The 16,961-nt window shown below is 22.6% G+C and overlaps 3 protein-coding genes across 3 annotated transcripts; all 3 read right to left on the reverse strand.

The window, feature by feature from the left end:
* Nucleotides 1–21: 21 nt before the first annotated feature.
* Nucleotides 22–2,595, reverse strand: PBANKA_1426000 (histone-arginine methyltransferase CARM1, putative; the record flags this gene model as incomplete). Its single annotated transcript, XM_034567602.1, has 1 exon — nt 22–2,595. One exon carries the CDS (start codon nt 2,593–2,595, stop codon nt 22–24), a length of 2,574 nt encoding a protein of 857 aa, XP_034424083.1.
* An 886-nt stretch (nt 2,596–3,481) lies between these two features.
* On the reverse strand, nt 3,482–5,841 carry PBANKA_1426100 (conserved protein, unknown function; the record flags this gene model as incomplete). Its single annotated transcript, XM_034567603.1, has 4 exons — nt 3,482–3,671; nt 3,818–3,936; nt 4,107–5,372; nt 5,587–5,841. 4 exons carry the CDS (start codon nt 5,839–5,841, stop codon nt 3,482–3,484), a joined length of 1,830 nt encoding a protein of 609 aa, XP_034424084.1.
* Nucleotides 5,842–8,701: 2,860 nt separating this feature from the next.
* Nucleotides 8,702–14,107, reverse strand: PBANKA_1426200 (CCR4-associated factor 1, putative; the record flags this gene model as incomplete). The annotated part of the gene is made up of 1 exon (XM_034567604.1): nt 8,702–14,107. The coding sequence occupies one exon, from the start codon at nt 14,105–14,107 to the stop codon at nt 8,702–8,704; it is 5,406 nt and encodes a 1,801-aa protein (XP_034424085.1).
* Nucleotides 14,108–16,961: the final 2,854 nt, after the last annotated feature.

Consider the following 16,961-nt stretch of genomic DNA (forward strand, 5'->3'; position numbering starts at 1 on the left):
AATATTTTTTTAAGGAACAAATTAGTCTATTGAATAATAACAATTACACGATTCGTTCACGTTTATATTTTTATTTTTATCTATATCCAATAGTATGCTGACATTTCTTGATTTTTTGCTCGTTTGTGATATGTATATATTTCCCGATAAATAATTATCATCATTGTTGTTATTAGCTACAATATTTGCAATATTGTAATTTGGAAAATATATATGTAAAAGCGTTTGTTTCCAATGTGTTTTTTCAGATAAAATACTTGTTGATAATGTGACAAAATTATATGATTTGTTTATATTATTTGTATCATATGAACTTTTCATGCTTTCGCTATATGAAAACAAATGAAACTCACAATCAAAATGAAAACATAATGTCGTTACTATTTTATCAGGATTAATTTTTATTTTAAAATTAGAATTAACATATAAATGATCGTTTTTATTAAATGTGTACATGTTTATAGTTGCAAACTTAACTATATCAGTAGATATATTATTTTTATCAGCATTTACGATTTTAGCAGTTTGTACAAATTGTTTGCTATTTGACTTAAGTTGTGAAAAGTTTTTGTTATACATAGGTTTATCCCATATTAAAAAATTATTATTTATATAATCTGAATCATTATATCCCGCTAAATATAAATGTACAATGTTTGGGAAAATATATCCATCCTTTTTTAAATACATATGTTTAGCATATATTATAGTATTTATCATACATTCATAAAATAAAAAATATCCCATCCATTCTGAAATAATAATATCAAATTTTAATATTTTTAATTTGCTAGTTATATTATTTGTTTTTTTATAATTTTCGATATTTTCACTTTTATTTATATAATATATATTTTTTTCTTCCTGATCAATATATATATCATGATCTTCTAATTTCCCCTGAAATAAATATATATTTTTAGCATTATTGGCTTTTATTATTTTCCTGGCTTTATTTAATATTTTTTCTGCATTATCTATACCAACAACTGTCTTAGCATAATCAGAGCAAAATAAAGAAATGATAGAAGAGCCACAACCTATATCTAAGACGACTTTATTTTTAAATATTTCTTTATTTTTAGTTATAAATTCATAATAACTATTTGTTCGAATTTTATCAAGAATCATAGTTCTGTGTATACTCATGTGATTATAACTATCGAAGTAGTAATCGTCTGTACTCTTCGTTTTACTATTATTATTTTCGTCGGTGCTTTCTGGATTGTTCGCAACATTGGAGCACATTTCGTAATCTTCGTCGCTGCATATGTAGCCTTGATCGCTAGAATTATAATTACAAGAACTATTATTTTTTTGTTCTACTTTCGTATTATTATTTTCCATAATTTTGTTGATACCATAATATTCCTTATTATCCACTATATTTTTATCAGCTATTCTATTATCTTCTATGTGTACATTTTTGGTTTCTATACTTTGTTCTCTATTTATTATTATATCTCTTTTAATAATTTCGTTAATTAAATGCTTTATAATTTTTTCCATACTATTAATTTTTTTGTATAAACTTTTTACTTGTTCGTTTTTATTCTCAAATGTGCTTACAAATTTGTTTACTAGTTCATTTGTATCATTTGTTTCGTTATAAATATTATCACATATTTCATCATCATCTTTGTTTATAATTATATTTATTAAATGATTAATATTAATATTTCTCATACTTGATAATATCCCCTTTTTTATTTTATTAGCATTTTTTTGCATTGCAGAAAAATTGGAATTTTGTATATTATTTGAATCAATAAAAAAATTGGACGATGTATTTTTACTTCCTTCTTCACTATTATTAGCAATACCATTATCGACTGTACTTAACTTGTCTGACAATGGTGTAATATATACTTCATTTTTTGTATCCACATTGTTGTAATTATTCATAGAGATTGATTTTAAACCAAGATTTTTGTTTTTATTATAATCGTCAAGCATATCATCAGAATCACGAGATTCACATTTATCTGAATAAGCATAAACTGAATTGGTGTCGTCACTAGAAAAATAAGAATCGTCGTCTGAAGAGTTAACTACAAATTCGTTAAGCTTTAACTTTAAACTTTGGTCATAAACAAAGTGTGTATTGTTATAAATAGTACTGATGCTGTCATTTTTTTCATTTGACCCTTGAGAAACTATATCAAATTGTAAATTAAAATTTTTGAAAATATCAGTATTTATATCCCACAATAATCTATCATTATTAATTATTGGTTTTAAAAAAAAGTTTAAATATGTTTCATTATTTTGTATTAATAAAGAAATTTCATGTTTTAAAAATATATCATGATATTTTTTAACATTTAAATTGTTTAATTGACACCATCTTAGGAAATTAATTAATATAATATTTTTATATTCATCCTTGAAGTATAATATATTAATATCTTTATTTAACAAATATATAATAACATTTCGCGTTTTTTTACTTTTGTAGTTATCACATAAACTATATGCATATTCATCATCCGCAAATTCATCTTTTCTTTTATTGCGTGAATCATCGTTTGCGGTTGCAATTATATTATCTATCCTCTCAGTTATTTCTTGGATTTCCATATTTGCTTCTCTCATTTTAGTATATGATTAGAAAATGTATGAAATGTTTTTTTTCTTTTTCTTTTTATATTTTTCTGTTAGTTGCATATAATTCATACCTTTTATGGTGTTTATATATTTTTGTATCCTTATATATTGAAAAATGTTCACAACCTTACCTTCTATAGAATTATATAAAAAAAAATTTTTAAATCTAATTACAGTTGTTTTGGCTTTGTATCAAACCAAATTATACTTTTCAAATATTTTATTATAAAAAATATCACTCTTTATTATATATTGTTTCTGTTATTTCTTCGCTGAACAAATAACATATTACTAATTTGATATAAATAAATTAATATATTTTTTCCCCCAAAATATATATTGGTAGGTAATACGACTAGTAACATGCAAATTTACAGGGACAACCTATATTTCAAAGCATTGTATGCTATTTATTTATTTTTACTAATTTTTGTTTTTAATTAATTTTATAACTTTTTATTTTGCTATTATATTATTTTCAAGTTATATTTATAAAATTAACAACGTATTTTAATTTTACAAAATTATCAATAGTAATTTTTAAAAAGGAAAAAATGCAAAAAAATAAAAATGTTAGGGTATATTATGGCATTTCATAAATGTTAATAATATATTCGTTCAATATAGGCCCATGAAATATATAACAGTTGGAAACTGCAAATATGTCAATACAATATATGCATATGATATATGCAATATGCTTATGTGTAATCGCTACTCCATTAAATTCTATAGTAAATAAAACTGACATATACATTGCAAAGAAAATGTAAATAATTAAAAACAAAATATCAGAATACCAAAAAATGGAATAGTGTTTCTTTCCGCGCTTTGGGTTTTTTTTCGAAATTTTTATGGTTTTATTTTTATTTTTTTAAAAAGATCCATCAAATCCAATAAAACCAGTTAATAAAAATATGGGGAAATAAACTTTCTTCTCAATTTTTGAACACCAGTTCCAAGCAGATGTCAATCGCCCATCAATGCAACTTCCTGCTTCGTTAAAATTATCACCACCACTACCATCAAAAGCGTGACGAAAGAAATCGCAAGTAATCATCATTCTTTAAAAGTGTTGAAAAAAAATGTAAAATAATATATACAAAAATGTGAGAAACATTGAAAATCATATATTTTTATACGAATAATTAATACAAAATAAACGTTCCTATGATTTTCTAAAATTTAAATTATAATTTTTTGTCCTTACTTTAAATTATGTGCCCCCTTAAATTCATTATTAATATAATTTTTCATAGAAAGTGTGGAATTATATAGTTCATCTATTTTTCTTAAACACAAAACTATTGGATTTAAAATTCTTGGTACCTGAAAAAATACAAAATGAAGATTTTATTAAATTTTTCATATTATTTGTTCTTGTTTCGTTTTGCTCTTTTGTTTTTATACTTTATTTGGGTACGCACAATAAAATAGATATAAGATATACAAATGTGGTGCATCTATCCATATATTCATAAGGATATAATAAAAATTACCTGAGTATATTTATCAATAAACATAAAAGTATTTGGAATGTTTGTGTCTCCCATATGAATCATGCTCGATCCAACCCATCCTCCTAATTTTTTTTGAACATTGTGAAGAATTTTTTTCATGGCACTTAAAACTTTATGACCACTTTGCATTCGATTTAGTCCTTGTCCTGTATCCATTAATCTATATGGGTTTTTAAAATCAAGCATATCATTTTCTGCACATGCCCATAGAGAAAACATATGCTCTCCAATTTCTTTCCATAAATGTAATGTTTGTAATACATACATATATTGCCTATTGTGGGAATGTGTTAATCTACTACCGTGCCTCCCAGCTTCAATAGATAAAGAATAGCATGGATCTTTATTATGAGGATCATAATATGTTTTTAAATATTCTATCATAATTTCGCAAGGTTCACAAAACATTTTTATATGTGTATTATAATCACATAGACTATATAAGCATCTTTCTATTTCTTCAGATGACAAATATTTTAATTCTTGCTGTTCATTTGTATTATTTTCATCTAAATTTTGATTATTAAATATAGGTATATTAATTCTAAATATATTTTTGTTATTATTATTTGAATACTTTCTTGATAAATATTTGATTGCTTCTTCTTTTTGTTTAATTTGTTTTTGTATTTCATTCCTGCTACCTTTTGCATTTATTTCCATTGTAGCTTTTTTAATTAAATCATCTTTTAATAATTGAAATCCATTTTTTTTATCCTTTAATAAATCATAAACAGTTTTTATTGGAGATACACAATCAAAAGATAGTAATTCATATATATCTTCTCTTCTTGTATCCATTAAGAAATACATTAATTTACCATAGCTACTTCTCATTCTATCTGGATTTAATATTTTATATCTTCGTCCTATTTCAAAAACGAAACTAAAAAAGCTGCTATTTTTTAAAAAATCGCGATCACGAATTAATTTCTGGCCATTTTCATAATTATTAGCTATAATTAACCCTGACAATATAGAGCATAATGTTTTTATTTCTCTCACTATTTTTCGACTCTTATTACCACTATGATATATATCAATTTTATCTGTATATTCACTTACTTCCAATGTGCTTTCTAATAATCTCAAATATAATCTTTCATCATATGTTAATCTTAGTGGGATATATTTGCATAATTTTATGTAATCATTTTCTTCTTCTTCTTCATATTCTTCATCTTTTTCTATGTTTTCTTCATCTTTTTTGTCCAATTGTATGGTATCATATTGTTCATCCTCATACTATATAATTTAAGAGAAAACAAAAATATTAAAAATTAATATAAATCAGACGAAGAAACGGAATAAAAATTCAAGCAAGGGCAATTTTATAGATTAAATTAAATGCACAATGTATGTATGCATGCATATGCAATATTCATAATATTAATCACAAAAGCATAAAGTTATATTAAACTAAACTTTTTAATACTAATTTATATTTCCGGAGGCTAACCTTTTTTAGAGAATCAAGGGTTTCTTGTTTTATGTCGTCCTCTATTATTTTGGTAAGCTTATCATCCTTATTTAATTTATCAATTAGCAAAAAGAGTTCATCTTTATTTAAAAATTTAAGCACTTCATAATTTTTTTGGGAAATGTTTTCAAATGTTTTTTGATTATTTTCAGTCAATGAATTGTCATCATCTTTTGCATCGACAAGGTCTTCTTTTTCGTCTAAAATTTTGTTCAATTTCTCATTTCTATTCATACTATTTTGCATGCAAAGGGGTAAAAAATACATATATATTAATAAAGGAAGAATGATGATAAAATTAATGTAAAGGAAAAGTTTTTAACGCCTATATATGATTAGTTAAGTAAATTTGAATTTTCGAAAAAAAGAGGTTACACATATATACTTACATTTCATGCACGTGGGTATTGTATATATAAGCGTATTAATATATAAAAATATTTGTTTTAAAACTTTCGAGTGAAATTACTTTAAAAGTATATTTTTTATTCATCAATAAATCGCCATATATTAGAAACTATAATATTTCGTTATTTCACGGTGAAATAGGGAAAGCATACAAAGAAGCAAAAGGGATTAATATGTTTATATACTTAAACATATAATTATCTATACAGTGTATTTATACATTTATGTAAATTACTTATATACCAAAAAAATCGCAACATTTAGAAATCGATTAATACTACAGTATTATGCTTATATTTTTTTATATTTATGGTTTGATTATTAATTTATTTACAATAATAAACAAAAATATATATTAAATTTTTTATAGTGTGAGTGAGGATAAAATACCGAAATAAATAAAGCAAGCATGCCTTTAAAGGCTATAATAAAAGAATATTCATAACATATTCTAATTTTATACATATTATACTCTATCGTTGTTATATTTTTCAATGAAATTTATTCTAAAAAATATTTTTAAATATATAATACTAATTGAAAGGAATCAATTTTGTATGCGCTTTTTTAATATTTATTTGATAATACGCATGATAAAAAAGAGCTTCTATTTATAATCAATGTTGTTAAAAATAAATAAAATACAATTTTTTTCAATACATATTTCTTATATTTCAATGTAAATAAGTAGTTTCGCCTTTTTATTTACGGATAAATTATTGGGGAAATTATTCCAATTAATAATAAGGAAATGGTATATTCATAAAGCCTATATTTATATATTTAATAGCTAAATATACATAGATACAATAAAATACCATTAAATGTAGCATGATTTTTATGTGATATTGATACTGATGTAAAATAGTTTAACACATTTAAATATCTGAAGAACTATTGTAAAAATTTGTTGTATTTTTTCATCCTTAAAATGCTTAATCAGGTATTATATACACATACATACACAATTAAAATTAATTCAAAGTAACATGCTTACAAAGAAATGTGTAGAAAAAAAATACACGGCCACATTTGGGAATCTTTATATATATTTTTTTCAATCAATTTTAATAGAAAAATAGTATAATATGTTACATAAATAAGTGTGTGAATATGTATTATTTTTATACATAGGCATATATATACACACACTTATATATTGTATACACAAAATAGTTTGAAATTCACACATTATTCACCATTTTAATAAATTCATAAACCTAAAAATTATATTGCTGTAGTAGAAAAAAACTGTTTTCATTTTGAATTTTATAGTATAGACTTGGTAGCATGTAATTATATATGATACGCGTATATTTTTTACTTAATTTTTTAAGAGTATATACTAACCTTAATGAAACAATATATATTTTATAAGATTCCGTGATAATTTCACATTTTACTCACTTGATAATACCTTTAATAATTTCGTGTCTTTATTTGTACAAGAAATATAAAAAAGTGAATTGTATCGAGAATATTCTAACTTTATTACAATTTGGTTATAAATAATTTATATTATATATACTAATGATTAAATAAATAATACATATATTTTAGTTATATTTGTTTATTATTAATAAAAAAGATGCTTTAAATATAAATGTATATATTTAACTAAGTACTTGATAAAAAGAATTTATAAAAATATAAACACAGATATATAGGCTGTTATGAAAAGCAAATTACATAAAAAAAAATAATATAAAAATAAAAGAAAAAAAATAAAAAGAATTATTATGCATAATATAAAAAACACTTAAAACAGCAAAATATTTATCCTTATATATATACTGATACATATGTATGTTAAAACTTTGAAAAAAAATAGTAAAATATAGTTATATATATAATATATGAGAGAAAGAGGAAAAAAACATAAAATAGGGGGAGGGGAGTAATAAGGAATAAGCATTATTCCCTTGTTATAAAAGGCAGAATAAAAAATATCGTTAATATATAAATGTAAAATAAAATGTAACGTTATAGTATAGTATGACAAACAAACGTATACTAAAATAAAAAATAAAGCTGCACGTATTTGTACATACAAGGAAGATATACTATACATATGTATGAGCCCATTGATGTAGATATTTGAAATGAATATGTTTTCACATTTGTTCATTCCATGAAATAATACAGTTATATGCCTTTCCCCTCTATCTCTCATATAATAAATATATATATACACATGTAACAATACGTGAAACAATGCATCAATTTATATTTTAATACATTATTTTGTATTGATCTAGCGGATTAATGGAATTAATTTGATCTAAAAATGATTATAAATAAGTATATATATAATAAATGCATATAAATTACTTTTTAATTTGCATTTACACAATAACCTTTATTAATTGTTACTGATGTGAATACATATTGCTATGTAGAATTACAAATATAATAAATGTATTATATTTATATGTATATATGATATATTCACATTTCCATATTTTATTACTGTTATTTATATAAAAAAAGTGTATTTTTTAATATATGGTTTAAAATTTTTATCTGCTTCCTATTCCATCCCCCCCTTTGGATTTAAAATTAAAAAATTAGTGAGTCTGCAAAATTATTTAATTAATCAACTAAATAAGATTATATAGGTGCTTATGATTATTTGAGTGATAATTATTTCTTAAATTTATAAATGCAAAATATTTTTTTTCAAAATTTAAGAATCATAAAAATAATTTCTATCTTTATTCTTAATGTCATAATTTGGATAAGAATAAATGTTTTCCTGTGCAGATTCAAAAGATCCCAAATTTTCTGTTAGCATATTTTCATTTAAAAAAATTTGTTCATTGTAATTATAGATTATTTTTGAATTGTCTCTTTTTTCATTGTATATAGATCCATGTAAGTTTCTATTATTATTTTCATTCAATGATTTATTAGATAATTTATTTGTAAAATGTTCTGAGTAGGAATTATAATTTTGATCATTTGAAATTATGTTAGCAATATTACTTCCGCTATTTTCATTATTATCATTAAAAAAAAAATTACTGTTATTTTGATTTCCGTGATTCATATTTATTTTCCCAATTGAATTTTCATTATTCATATAAAAACTATTCATATTGATATTATTTACCATAGGATAATTTACCATGCTTATGTTTTCTTTATTCATTTTTTTGTTCATAAAATTATTCGTTATACTCATGCTAATGTTATCATTTAATTTGTTTTGATTTAATTCATTATTATTGTCAAAATTGTTATTACTAATTGTATTGGCATTATTATTTTTAAAATTAGAAACATGATTAATCCGTCCCATATTCATCATACTAATGTTTCCAATTTTATTATGTGATTCATCACCATAATTTGTCACTCCTTTATTGTTATTATTTTTTATATTCGAATTGTAGTTCATTCCCTGGTTTAACATATCTGTGTAGTTATTTATATTGTTAGTGTAGCTATTTAAATTTCTTGAATAATTATTATTTACATTGCCTGTGTAATTATTTAAGTTATTTGGGTAACTGTTTACATCACTTCCATAGTCATTTCCATTATTGGAATAATTATTTTGAGAATTCAAATTATCGGTATTATTAATAAAATCATTTTTATCATTATTATTAACATTTACTCCATGACTTAAAATTTCATTATTTAATAAACCATTATTATGAAAATTATTTTTCATTAATAATTGGTTTGTATTATTTTTAGTAAATCCAGTGCCTCTTCCCATTATTCTGCTATGCTGTTTCATGTTATTATCAGATTTAAAATAATTCACATTGTTGTAAAAATTATTGTATATATTTTTATCTGAGTTTCGTGCTTTGGCTTGCTCGTCAATTAATTCTTTATTTGAATTATTTACAGCACTATTATTATTATTATTGATTCTTGAAATATTATCATCGCCTTTGGTACTTAAATTTGCATAATTTTTGTTTTCATTTTTTCTTTGATTAATTAAAACATAGTTACTATTATTATCTGTTGCATTATTATCAAAAATGCTATCTTCATTATTTTTATCACCAACTTTATTTTTCATAGAATTATTATTGTTACTATTATTGTTGTTATTTCGACTCTTATTGTTACTTCCATTATTATCATTGCCTTTATTACTATTTTTTTCATTATTTTTATTACCGTTAATATGATTATTATCATTAATATTTTTATTTTTTCCTTTGCTCTTATTTTTATTTCCATTTTTATTACTATTATTATTTTTACCATTTTTATTATTGTTATTACTACTATAATTGCTACCTTTAGAGCCATCCATCAAACTATTTTTGCTATTACTCCTACTAGTATTGCTATTACTTTTAGCAATGTCTTTAACACAAGCCACAATATTTCCATCATTATTATTGCTTCCTATTGAGTCTTTGCTAATATTGTGATTATTAACTCCTCTATTGCCATTTTGATCATTCATACTATTATTTATATTTGTCACAGAGCTAAAATTTTTCCCCATTTTGTTAGAATTACTTGTATTATCTCTATTTAAGTTAGCATTAGTTATAAAATTTGAACTATCAACCGAACTTTTATTTGATACGCTATTATTATACATATGAACTGGATTGGAGCTATTAGAGCAATTTGAATTGTTTCTGTTTACACTGTTTACATAATTTCCCCTTGCATTACCATATGTGTAATTTATTTTATTGCAAGTGCTTATATTAGAATTATTTGAGGGATGCTTTGTCAAATTATTGGCGTTATTAGAGCTGCTAGCATTGCTCCCTTTTATTTCATTATTATTGCCATTTAATATATTGATGATATTATTCATAGATGGAGAAGGGTTTATGTTTTTCATAATACCGTTATTTTTGTTAACACTGGGATCATTATTAGTTTCGTTATTATTTCCATTAATGGAGTTTATACTATTATTATTGTTCAACATATTTGGCATATTATTATTTATAGGTGGTGGGGGAGGTGGAGGAGGTGGGGGAGGTGGATGCTTCAAATTCATGTTAGCTATTGCTGTTTTATTTAAGCTAGAACTTTTATCATCTTTAAAATTGTCATCCCTATTCAGATGAACATTCTGCTGCAAAGTGTTTATATCATCATCGTTACTATTATTATTACTATTATTGCTATTACTGCTATTGTTACTGTTGCTAAACTCGTTTTTTGGTGTGCCATTTTGAGTAGAACTATTTACCATATCGTTATTTGCCATAATATTAATTTTGTGTGTTCCTTTAAAATTATAATTATTATCATTTAAAGAGTTTGAAATACAGCTATTTTTTCCGTAATTAATATGTGAAGCATTAATTTTATTATTGATTGAATTTTTATTTATATTGAGTTTTGTATTTATGTCACTATTATTATTGTTATTGTATGTGTTACTATTACTGTTGCATATATTCTTGTTCCTACTATTAACTATGTTTCTATTATCCATAACTCTTTTTTCAGAATCACAATTTTCTGCTACTCCTTTATCAAGTATAGGATTCATAATAGTTGAAAAATTCCCCATTGAATTATATTTATTTTGCATGGAATAATAATTATGATTATTCATATTATTATTAATTTGGTTATTTTCATTATTCCCAATATTTGAATTGTTCATATTATGTAAAAACATATTATTACCATTGTTGTTAGCATTGTTAGTATTAGCGTTATTTCCAATTGGGTTAGGATAATTAGCATAATTTACATTGACCATACATACATTATTATTGTTATTAGTTCCTAAATTTCCCGGGGTCATATTTGCAGATAAAACATTATTATTAGTATTATATGACTCGAAAGACCCTTTACATACATTTATTAAATTATCATCAGATATATCCAATTTGTTGGTATTATTTTTTCTCAAATGATTTAATTCATTAACATTATTATTATTGTTACTATTGTTACCATTATTCGCTACATTTGTAATATTCCGAAACCCATCATAAACATTATTTATATTTATATTCCCATTTATGTTCATATTATTAATACTTCCATTTTGATTATTAACATTCATAGCACAATTGTTACTCATATTTATGCTGTTCATATTTACATTATTAGTGTGAATGTCATTATTAAAATTGTTAATATTTATCTCATTATTTAAATTTCTTAAATTTTTTATATTAATATTTGAATTCATATTTCCAATGTTGTTCATATTGCTTAATGTATTTAAAATCATAGAACTGTTTAAGTTGCTTATATTTGTCCCATTTAAATTTATTATGCCATTGTTAAGATTTCCCATATTCCTGTTCATATTGCCATCGCTCATGTTGTTACTATTCATACGTTTTAAATTCCCATTATTTATATTGCTCAAATCATTATTTAAGCTATTATTTCCGGCCTTCGAATGAATATCATTAAAAATTACATTCATAAGTTTCGAAGAGTCCATTCCCATTTTATTTCCATTGTCAGAATAATTTATACAGTCGTTAAAACAATTACCTCCATTATTATTACCATTATTTATTTGATTAAAACTTCCTACGTTTCCCATACTAGGAATTCCATCAACATTCCCAATGTTTCCAATAGTATCCAGCATTCCCATATTATGTGTGCCAATACTAACAACATTACTATTACTACTAACATCATTGGTGTTCATTCTACTATGGTTATTTTCATTAATATTATCTCCAATTTTATTGTTATTGTTAATGTATGCATTATTAACTAAACTCATTCTTCCATTTTTATTTATAGAATTAATTATTTGTGATGTATTATATTTATTAATAGAAAAATTGTTCATACTGCTATTAGTATTGTTGATGTTTCCGTTGTTATTATTGTTATTATTGTTATTATTGCATATATTTGTGTTAAAATTATTATTTGCTCCCATATTATTCATACCTGGTATCATATTATAATTGTTTTGATTAATATCTGAATATAAGTTATATAGTACATCACTTTTTATATTTCCTTTTACTGCATCTTTACTAAAAGCAATCATATATTCCCTATTGTTTGTACTATCCACATAAGTATATAAATCACTATTATTGTTACTATTAATGTTGTTATGTATATAATGGTTGTTAGTATTATTTGCTGACATTATATCATTTTTTCCGTCCCAATATTGGCTATTGTTATTATTATTGTCATTATTTTTATCGTTGCAATAATGATTTCCGTAAATTGACGTATTATTACCATTATTATTGTTTTTCTTCAGATAATTATTATTTCCGTAGTAAACACCATTATTGTTACCGCTATTATTATTGTTGTTATTATGTTTATATGCATTATCATCAAATTTATTATTGTAATTTTTTATAGTGGTTCCCAAGCCATATATAATACCTGAATATTTTTTGTCATCTATTTTATTATCAAAATATAATTCTAATAATTTAAAAAATGTTTTACAAGTAACTAATGAGTCTGAACCCGCTTGATGCTGTCTTCCTATTCTTTTAACACTTAAAATTTCACTAATTTTTTGTAAAGAAAATGTGCGACTTAATTGCTTAATATTTAAATTTAATAACAAATATTTTATATCATAAAGCGATGGGAAAAAATCATGTAATAAGTCAAAAAATTCTCCTTCACTATGTGGCAATGCACAGCATGTTAATATTTTTAATAGGTATGCAAAATCATAACAACCATGAAATGATATCCATTTTACGTCTTCATTCATAACTAAACCAGATGACATAATTACTTCACCAAAATGTAATAGCTCAATGCCTAATGATTGATGTTTTTCAAAATTGATTCCACTTAATTTTAAAAAGTCTATTGAATTCTGAGCATACATATCACTATCAAGGTCGAATTTAAAATTAAACTGCCATGTCGATACTCTAGGCAAAACACCTTTTCCATTAGAAAAGGTTACACCTAGTTGTATGACCTTTAATAAATCTACATTACATTTTATCGTTTGATAGTTATAATCTACCACATTGCCTGTCGGTCTTGCAACTATACCAGGAAATTCTGTGTCAATGGCTACATAAGGATGGCTTTCGATTACATCTCTTATTTTTTCAAATTCCTCCTCTAAATTATTTGCCCATACATCTACGATTTTCGTTCTCTCATCCATGTATGAAGTTTATTTTAGTTCTTATGCATTTACATTCAAAATATTTTCACTTTTTGCATACTACACATATATAAAACGGGAATATCAAATTGTACATGTGCATATATGTATATAAACAAGCCTCGTATTTTATCACTTTTATCTTTTGTATTTTTTTTTTTAATCCATCAATCATCTATCTTATTTTCTAACACACAAAAAAAATCATAATTCCTGTAATTGGCATTACTTCAACAATGCTATATTTATTTCCTTTTACGTCGGCTTATATATATATAAATGCATATACGCTTTTTGCACCAAATTTAGAAAAAATATAAACTTATTAAAAATTGTTTCTTTATACCGAAAAACGCTTGAATGTGTTTTTTCCAACTTACTAAAAAACAAAAAATTCAGGGCATTTATTCGTATTTGCTGATATACATATTGTACACTCATATATGTATATATATGCGCGTTTTTAATGTTTTACTCTTTCTAGTCGTATATTTTAAAATTGTATTGATGAAATGTATCCAGCATTTTCATAAAAATTGACAACACAACACACAAAAAAATAATAATAGTACTAGCACGATATATGTATATATATTATGAATGCATGAATGTGTATTATGTATATGCTTTTCACTTAGCAATTGTTTTTTCAATATCCAATATTTTATTTAAAAACAGCATTTCGATTTAGGGTACTCTTTTTTCTTTTTAACTAATATAAAAAAGTAATATCCTAAAAATATTTTTAATAAATTTATTATATTGTGTCCTAATATATATAATGTAATAGAAATGGTGAACAAGTTCCCCAATTATGCATTTTACGATTAAATTGTATCCATACATGTATATTCATATGATGAATTTGAATGTAAATAAAAAACATATATTATATATATAATAAGCAAGTCATAAAAATATATGCTATAATTATTAATACTTATATATATATATATATATATATGTATAAATGTATTAATTATTTTGTAAGGTATATATTATTTCGTTCTTATTTTCATTTCAAGAATAATTTATTTCATAATATATGTTTTCTTATATATTATTAAATGAGAAATTCGTATTTTGCTTTATATTATATCATTATATTTTATCTTATGCAAAAAATTTAGCACAATATATAAATTTGGGGTATAAAATAAGCATTTTCTTATTAATGTATATATTGTTTACAAATGTTAAAATGTATATTATACACAAATGCATATATATAATATAATGTAATTATATATATGTATTTTTTTTGTTATTTTTATTTTTTATACTTTTTTTAAGAAACAAAAAAAAAAATAATAAACTAGTTTCTTATTTCATATATATAAGTTATCATTTTTATTCGAAAAATTCCAAATTTTTATTTCAAAATAATAAAATAACCTGTATGTATAAAATTATATAAGTTATATTTATTTATTCATACATATATTCCGAAATGTATATAAAAATATTTGATGCGTATAGGATATATAAATATAATTATATATAAGCATTAAATCGTATATTAATAAAAAAACGTCTTATTTTTCGGTAAATTATATATGCATTATTTATGTACTTAAACTTTATTTTATTTATTGTATATATTTTCCCCTATTTATATTTTAATTTTTTAAACGATATAATAATTTTTTTAGCAATATAAATATATATAATCCTTAAGATACTACATATTTTAAAATTAAAACATATATAAGAATATATTATATATTAATCCAGCATTTCATTAATAAAAGCAATATAAAATATAACGATATTATAATGTTATAATTAAAATCATTACATATCTGTTATAGGAAATAATGTTTATAAGTAGCATATAATGCTCACAAAAATTGTACGCAAGAAATGTAAATTTTCAAAGCTTCTTTTTCCTATTATACATGCATGCATATACTTTATATACGTATAATTATTATGTAATTAACCACGCCCCAAGGCATAATAATAAATATATTTTTAATATAAATCGTCATTTTATAACAAAAATTCCTCAAATATATCGTGTATAATACAGAATTTCAATCTTTGATAAAATACTTAGTTTTCAAATTTTATAAAACTCATTTGTGCTAATCTTTTGTATCTTTGTAAGTTTTTTGATCCATGTTATGTTCATGAATTTTTCTTATTTGTTTTAATTACGTTGTTTATTATTTATTGTAAATAGTACAAAATTAAAAAGGATGAAAAAAATATAAGAGAAATTAAATGAAAAAGATAAAGATATGAAAAATTATATTAAAAGAAATGGGATGAAATATCAAAAAAGTGGAAAAATTGGATAATATTATATATATGATAATAAAATTTTAATTTCCTTTACAGTAGTTCATTTTTTATTTTAATACACAAAACACCATTAAGAACATAAAGAGAAATGCCTCTTTTCATATAAATTATATTTCATGCAAAAAAAAATGATATTTTCTTTTTTATGTTAAATAAATATTATAAACAAATATTATACATATATATTGACAAAAGGGGAATTATCGAAAAAATGTGTAAACAATATTGTGTATGTGGGGCTAAATACTTGTAGGTTGTTTTTCTCTAATTCTATTATACATATATATATGCATTTATATTTACTATATTTCTTTTCACATATAAATAAGCATTGCGGATAGACAGCAAAACTAAGTTACTATTTGAATAACCCTTTAAGGCATATATTAAAATATAAATGTTTTATCTTTATTCATGTTAATGCTTGTTAATGTTAAATTTATATCAATATGGATTAAAAAATAAATAAAATAATAATAAAAAAAATTGACTTAATTTGTTTTTCTTCTATTTTGGGGTGTAAAAATATAAAATATAAAATATGAAA

Source organism: Plasmodium berghei (assembly GCF_900002375.2).
Source record: "Plasmodium berghei ANKA genome assembly, chromosome: 14".
NCBI lineage: Eukaryota > Apicomplexa > Aconoidasida > Haemosporida > Plasmodiidae > Plasmodium > Plasmodium berghei.